The sequence below is a fragment of the Paramisgurnus dabryanus genome, chromosome 4, assembly GCF_030506205.2.
Source record: "Paramisgurnus dabryanus chromosome 4, PD_genome_1.1, whole genome shotgun sequence".
In the NCBI taxonomy this organism is placed as follows: domain Eukaryota; kingdom Metazoa; phylum Chordata; class Actinopteri; order Cypriniformes; family Cobitidae; genus Paramisgurnus; species Paramisgurnus dabryanus.
This window is the reverse complement of record NC_133340.1, coordinates 13,450,278-13,458,767: the sequence shown is the minus strand read 5'-3', so window position 1 is coordinate 13,458,767 and position 8,490 is coordinate 13,450,278. Positions and strand designations below refer to the sequence as shown.

At 38.7% G+C, this 8,490-nt stretch overlaps 1 protein-coding gene across 1 annotated transcript in view; it reads left to right on the top strand.

Moving 5' to 3' along the window:
* The first annotated feature begins 2,166 nt into the window (after nucleotides 1-2,166).
* The window catches only part of glra3 (glycine receptor, alpha 3), a 66,904-nt gene continuing 60,580 nt past the window's right edge, over nucleotides 2,167-8,490 (top strand). The window contains exon 1 of the mRNA XM_065265543.1: nucleotides 2,167-2,529. Coding sequence (XP_065121615.1) covers nucleotides 2,459-2,529 — 71 coding nt within the window. The 5' untranslated portion in view covers nucleotides 2,167-2,458. The remainder of the gene's footprint in view (nucleotides 2,530-8,490) is intronic.

Below are 8,490 nucleotides of genomic sequence, written 5' to 3'. Positions count from 1 at the left end.
AAATAATGTAGTTTTTAGCAACAAAATAGGTGCTCTTTAAAAATATAAGGAGTATCTGTCAAGATGACTCTCAGTACCCGGTGAGCATGGTGCTATTGTTTTAGCAATTTCTCCTATGCCTAATCCACACATACATGGGTATGTTTAAACTGAGTTTTTCCCTACTTCGATAAAAAAATCTCTGCGTACACACGAACACACAAACGCTGTCAGGAGCACGCCAAACCATCAGATGGCGATATATCCCTAAGCGTAAAGTCATGTTGGCCAATCAGAAGCCACTACAGAGTCTCACTGAACAATAACTTCACAAAAAAACTCCGGTCTCGCAGTCTACAAGACAATGCTGCATCTGAAGTTTATAAAAATCACCCTGGCAAAAGTATTCATAAAAGTGTGGTTTCAGTCACATGATGCTGCATTTGCGTATGAATGAACGGCCAAACCGCATAGAAAAACGGAATTGAAAATACATTTGTACAGGGCCTTAAGGCTCCACCAGACGGGACGAATTTAAAATCGTCGGCCGATTTTCCAACTCTGAGAAACCCCACACACGGCGATAAAACATCGCGGGTCTAACTGTTTTGGTCGTACAGTTAGTGTTGCGCCGCCACATGGCAAAATCAACACATCACACACGAACCGATTTGACTCCCGAGCAGTCCCAGGTCAGACGGGAAATCTCGCAAAATCTCTCGAGATCAAACGTGATTTCAGAGTAAACAATCATGGCGGACGAAGAGGATGCTGTGGCGATAGTTTGCAGTTTGTTTTTATCCGAAAAAAAAAACGTTCTCAAAAGAAAAGGCGATGGTCAAAGAAGTGGAGACAAGACAACGCGAGCATGGACTATACTTGCTACATCATGATATGGAGGTTTGTTGTTGTGACCCGTGATTTTGTTTACATGACACCGGTACATCCTCGCTTCCTCGTCACCTCGCTTTCTGATTGGCTACACGTCAAAGTCCACAGGCTGCATGCTCGTTTGTCCCCGGGAGACACCACACACGAGAAGAAATCGGGCCAAAAAAATCCAACATGTTGGATATCCCCGATTTGAGATCGGAGCGGTCCCGAGGTGCTTCCGAGTAGACGAGAGCAGTCTAAACACACCACACACGGCAAGAATATCTGATCAGTTTATTTTACGATTATCGGAGCATCCTTAAGATTGTCGGAAGGGGTGAATCGGGGCTAAAATCGGCCTAATTATCCTGCCGTGTGAACCAGGCATTAGAGGACTTCAGAAATGGCCAAATGGTCGCCAATGTCCAATCAAAATCAAGCATTCCAGCCAGCCAAAAAGCGTTGTAATGTGTTAAAGCTTTAGGCAGATTCCTGCCATTCACTTCGAATCGAGAGACGTCTGTCCTTTTTGTTTTGGGAATTACCTGTTCAGTCAGGACATAGAGGTAACTTTTTTAACGACTGAAAAGAAAATAAACTGGACCTGACGGAACCCTCAACGTTTGGCAGCAGAGAGCATTTGAGCTTATCGTCCAGTTACAGAAGCAATTGCACGGCGCTGGGAACAGAGTCAACGTGGCACAATAAATAGGAGCGGACGCGCGAACACGCTGTGCAGATGCCCCCTGCCTCAGCTGTGCACGGTGCCCGCGGCAGCCCGTGCCATACACCGTCACTCACTGTGACACAACGATGACATAATTAGTAAATAAAAATAGTCAGTGTAAATTGTTTGCATTAAGCTTAAATTCAAACAGTAAAGCTACAGCATATATAGGGCTCCGTGCCAGATTGGACGGGGGCATGTTCTCCAGCATGTGCGTGAATGACTCACGGTTGCTCTTCACGAGTAACATTCATTGCTTACTGATAGTCATCTTATGTAATAACGCATTTCATTATCCACTCGAATAAACTAGATTTTTTAATTATGATACGTATCATGAGTTTTGATGTGTTTAAAAAAATAATAATAAAGTAGGCTAGTTATTTAGTTACACGTGTTTTGTACGACAACGTTGCATTTACACAATTTGGTATTCTGTAAAACTCATATTAATCGCATAACTCGAGTCTAGTTGTGCTGGCACGAAAAAAGCACAGTATCCAAATTCTCTCTTTCGTTAAGCGTCGCACATGCATATTTACAGTGGAGAAGGGCACTGTCAGTCACGCGCTGCGTGGGGCGGTCTCTGTTGAGATATGTCTGAATATGTCAAGCATCACTTCAGCTACCGCACGCACTCCATCTGCTCCAGTGATGTTACGAGGGAAGTTTAATACATGCTTCTTAGCTTCATAAGATTATGAGGAATCGCAAAAGTGCTTTCAGTGCGATTGGCGCGCGAAACGAGTCCACGCTGTATTGGAGTGGATGAAGAAGAGCCGGAGCGCTGTCCGGGGTGCTGAAGTCAGAAGCCAGAGGTCCTGAAGAGAGCACAGGCGTTCAAAGAGGAGTGTATGTCTACCCAACTGAAGTCTTGAGATGACTCGGGAAAGGTTGCGTTCTGTGGCTGTCTGGGGATTAATTGCGTGGGAAACAGGAATTTTGCTAAGGTAAGGTGACGCGGAAAAATCACCCCTCTAAAGATGAATTGTCTTCACTTTGGTTACAGAGTTTTAATGTGGCAGTTGTAGCTTGGGATTCAGCATCCGGTGAATACTGTAATTAGTTGAAATATGGAGAAAATATTTTTGCATTTTTAAGCAGAACTATTTGCAGATATCCAGGGCACAATAACTTGTCATGTTAAATAAATCTGATGCTACACAATTTAACTGTATGATGTAGAGTGCCAAATGAACATAAAGCTTTATTTATATCCAACAAGTCATTGGTCAACATCAGGTTCACAATGCCAGTTGAAGAGGTAAAGTTTTGATTAGCGTGTTCCCAGTGTAACAGGTGATACATTGTAATTTTCAATCACACTGTATATAGAGGGACAAGTCTGCCATAAAAAAACATTAAAATAATCAGAATGCTTAATTTTCAAAATTTTGAAACAACATTTATTAATAAATGATTAAAGAATGAGTAAAGATGGAACAGAAAACGATGGAATAAACCAAATAGACAATATTTTGTCCAAAGGTCTCTGCTTCATTCTAAACAGTATAATGTTATTAAAAAGAAGTAGGCTATTTTTTGGAAATATATTTGCTTCTCACGAGGATACATTTCAGTGAAACTTATCCTGATCTTGCAAGTGGTCTTTGAACATGATATAAAGCTGGAATATAAAAGTGAATGTGTCCATTGCTATTCTTTTGACTGATGATACTTTGAATTTTTAATGATTAATTTATCAGCGATCCTTGAGCCCACACAGGTGTAAAATCTTACATTACTGATATGATGGAACTTGCAATGTCTTGGCATTCAATTTATAATTGAACGTTTTAACTGAAGGCATTTTCAAGGAAAGTTGTGGCCAAGGTAAAGACATATTTACATTATAATATTGAATGACTTTAACAGTAAATTGAATGGCTTTAACAGTTTTCAAGATGTACATTGATAGATATGTTGGTATGTCGTGTCCTTTTTAAAACACCTTCCAATCAATAAAACTGATGTCGGAGAGGGCAGTGCAAATAGGAAGTGAAGGACTTGCGCTTTGCTTGTCAACATTTAATGGTTTAGCATCACTCCACAACAGGTTGGCTGTCAGCATACACTGTCCTGTTGGTTTGGAGAACATCTTTGTGTTTAATCTAATCTGAAGGCTCTGTACACTCTATACACCCAAACCCTTACCCTCTTATTTCCACAGCTGACATTCTCTGCTTAGTGCAGAAGTCTCCAAAAGTGATAAGTGACCTGGCGCAACACATTTCTTATTTTCTTGACAGTACACATGCACACACACACACATGCGCACACGCATCCCCCCCACACACACACATACAGATGACAATACAAGTCATTAGGCAAAATGCACCAATACCACCCCCCAAACAAGCACGGGTTTACAGCTGTCAGTCAATCCTCAGAAAGGATTATGTAACACTGTAAGGTGTGCACTGACCCAGAGCACTAAGCACAGACCTATCATGAATCTGCTTGTTATGTGCCTCTGGTCTGACATGGATTTACAAGTACATAAACAGGATCAAAACTGTCTGTTGTGCTAAACCTATTGATTTAAGTCCACCTATTTCATTGCACACAAAAAAACCCGCTATTTTGTGTATTTAGTATAATACAATGTGTTTGAGTGGTTTATGTTAAAAAACATTATTTTTCACATACTATACTTTTTTTAGCCCCAGATTTCCATCTTTTCCTGAAACACCGATTTTGTACAAAACTTATCGATAAAAGCGCTGTGTCCCTGATTCCTGTACGTGTGATTGGCCTGAATACCTCTGTCATCAGCCAGAAATGTGACGCTCCTTACCATGTTTGAAAGATTCGGCTGCAATGCAATACTGACAGGAGTTAAATTACGGCTGCGAGTCAAAGCAGAGGAATTATGATAATGTCGGTCTTCTCTACATCACCAATCCCAGGAAGTAAACTGTTGCCTAAAATTCATGTGTTTGTTGTAGTCTTACACACCAAAAGAAATGAAAAATCCTGTATCGGACCATAGTTGCTCTTTTGAGTTCATAGTATGTAATGTTTTAGTCGACACTTAAAGTTTTTATGAAATATTGCAAAACAAAATGTAATACCTTTTTATTATTGATTTACTTAATTATTGTTATTTATATAAATAATTTGCTTCTTGGTTTATCTCACTCTGTTCAGTATGAAGTTAACTGTCATCACACAGTTTCTAACTAATAAATTACTAATCTATGTTTTACAGTAACACATAAATTAAACTGTCAACAACTATATTAGGCAGATCTGAATACAAAGCAAAGCACTTAATTAATCATAACATGACATAAATACAGAACGGAGGTAATGACAGTAATTTGCAAGCAGAATAACAATTGGAAGTATTATCATGTATCATAATAAAGACAGTTTCATTACCGGTTGATGGGCTAAAGACAGTTAAGTTAATTAAATTAAAGTTACCAAAACAAAAATACTTAACGGAATGTGCTTGCTGTTGTGATCAGTGTGCATTGATACCTGTGTGGATAAACACCTGACAAATGGGAGATTTTCTTCTTTGTATACTCTGTCTGTTTTATTAGAGAATTTTTGTGGCAGCAATTCTGCCAACTCAAATACTGTAACCCAGTACACAGGGACAAACTCATATCAGCATTAGACAGCGTAGGTCACTGTGTGCACCATTGTGTCATCTGCTCCAATAAAATAAACAGTTATGGATTTTTTTTTATCTGGACAGGAAAGCACAGGAAAAATAAAATGGGGAAAATGACCTGAAGTTAGGACTTGAACTCATAACACCTGTAATGTAATGTTAAAATATGATGCACCAAAAGACAATGCCTCTGAATCACACTTCGCACTTTTAGTCAGGTGTGTATAATTATTTATTAGTATTTCTATACTGTAGCTCATGAGGAAAGGGAATTAACAGTGCAAAGGTTGTATGTTCCTGTGTAGTTCCTTGGTAGAGAGCAGCATTAGAAACATACGTTAGGAACATATGTTGATAAAAATGTATAGCTTGTAATCCATTGTAAGTCGCTTTGGATACAAGTGTCTGCCAAATGCATAAATGTAATGCATAAATGTTGTACGTTTAAATACCAGGGAACACATATACCTTAAAGGGGCCATGGCATGAAAATCTGACTTTTTCCATGTTTAAGTACTATAATTGGGTTCCCAGTGCTTCTCTCAACCCAGAAAATGTGAAAAAGATCAACCCAGTTAGTTTTGGTAAACCATTCTCTACAAGCACATGAAAAAATAGGTTTTGAAATTTGGCTCTCCTTATGATGTCATAAGGAGCTCTTATTATTATAACACTGCCCCTTAATCTGCACTATCCAACAACAGCACTGCCATTTAGTGCAGAGAGAAAGAGAGAGAGAGAAAATAATTCACAGCACAATTGAGATTCAATTGCAACAAACCACCATCATTGTGATCAGTGTTTGCACTTCATCCGTTCATTTGCATTAAAGGACACATCCAAAACGGCAAACTTTTGGACATACCTACAAAGTGGCAATTTAGACATGTTATAATAAATTATTTATATGTTTTTATATGTATATTTTTTTTTAGCTAAAACTTCACATAATGTCCTCGGGGGACACCAAAGATTTATTTGACATCTTAAAAAAGTTTTGTGCCATGGTCCCTTTAAAAAATGCATTTTAAGCAGCTTTAGATAAAACATCTGATAAATGTGTACATGTGAATTTTCTGTCGCAGACTATGAGAGAGAATTCATTACATAAAAGATGAGGCCTGTCAACTAGAAAAATATCTAGATATAAGATGCAGACAAACATGCATAATGTAGCCAGATGTTAGTTCATGTATTTGTGCTGCTCTCTCTTTCATTGTCTCTGTGCCGGACCGCTCATTGGAGCGGAATGTTCCAATAAACGAGAGCGGTTCACCCCCCAGCAGGAAGAGCTGCTCGTAGTTTCTGCTTGCTGTCAGTCCATGGCCAGTGTACCTTTCACCATGTGCATTAGAACCACTGGGCCGCCTTGTCCTCCGGCTCTTCATCTTAAACAAACCACTCAGCTTGCAACAACACTAATCTGTTTCTGTTCCTTTAAGGAGTATTTTAGTCGGTTTCCTTGAGCCTGTTTCTTTTTCTGTTTCCCATGTCTGCTTGCATATCTTAAAAGGCAGATTAGGTAGCGGCTGTTGCATTATTGAAAAGATTTTGTCACAAAGCATTGATTGCACTTTGAGTTATTCTGCCAGCCCCGTTTCTCTTGAATACTTTCTTCAGAATTTTTGAATGTCGAGACCGAGACATTGGCCTCTCTGTAAGCAGCTTAAAATGTTCAAGTTTTTGTAACGCTCCAAGCAATGGCTAAGCTAACAAAAAGACATCGTTCACACTAAAATGCAAGAGAAGACACTATCAGAACATTAAAACAAATGCAAAACAATGAGCTATAGATGTATTTATTTTTTTTACTCTGTATATCTTTTTTGTACTGTGAGAGCTGTGAGAGCTCTGTAGGCTGTTAGCTACAGTAAGTTGCATGGCAGGCTGATCACAGTTCATGTATAGTGGTGAAAATTAACTATAAGTGTGACATTTACAGTAAACTGCCCATGTGGCAGGTGATGCGTGAAGCGCACAGCTCTGTTGCGCCTCAGTGTCACCGCTGTCACATGCTGCTCAGTCTGAGATTTCTTTCCACATGATCAGAAGCTGTGTCTACACCTTTTAGATGTGCTTGAAGGACACTTTTCCTTGTCCACTTAACTTGTTTCTTAATGGCAGCAAACTCACTGGGGTGGATAGTACATCTTGTAAGATTTCATGGAAAATGTATTTAGTCAGAGGCAGTGTTCATCTGAGGAACCATTTTCAGTCTAGGAACATTTTTGAGATTTTTAGTCCGTAGTGACATTTCAGATATTTTTTTTGTTTGTTTTCTTAGTTATGCAAGTGCTTCAGTGAGAGGCTGATGCAAGCAGTGAACAGTAAATTCTTCAAGTACATTATTTACTGTATGTAGGGTTGCAAAATTCCGGGAATTTTCAAGGCTGGAAACTTCCCGTGGGAATTAACAGGAATATATAGGAATTAACGGGAATATATGGGAATTAATGGGAATAAACTGGTAATACAGGCAACCTAAACGTAGTTAAAAAAATCTTGCAGCATAACTTTTGTTTAAAGAGCACCTATAACATTGCTAAAAACAACGTTGTTTTGTATATTGGGTACATTACAATGTTTGCATGGTTTATGGTTTAAAAACACATTAATTTCCACAAACCGTACATTATTGTTGCAAACACACTGATTTTGTACAAAGCTCATTGTTCTGAAAAGCGCAGTGTCATCTGATTGGCCAGCTAATCTGTACGTTGTGATTTGCCTGAATACCTTTGAAGTCAGCATGAAATGTGATGCTCCTTTCCATGTTTTGAAGATTTGCTCACAATGCAATGCTGACAGGTTCGTTAATATCGTCTTAACTACCTTATCAATACAAGTTGAATCTGAAACAGAAAATGCAGATGATTAAATTGATCAACTAACTTTGCAAGGGCTGCTTGAGCAGTACGTAACAGATTAAGTAAGGTAAGAATATTAAAACATTAAAACCATGTCTGCATTTGTGAAATGACAAACAACAAGTGCTACTCTGCACGGCTTAAAACCTGTGTTTGATTCATGGTTTAGTCTGTATTAAATTATAAAAACAAAAATAAAATAAGAAAACATAGACTACTTACTTATGTCAGAAGCTGGCGAATTATGATTATAACCGTTGTGTCCATGTCAACGGCCTGGACATCGTTTACTTTGGGATTTGTACCTTTTGCATATCGTTAACATGTACTAACACACTTACACACCAAAGAAAATCATAAATTGGATAATTGGTGCCCTTTAATGTACCACTCATGTGATTTAATGCAATTTCAGTTTA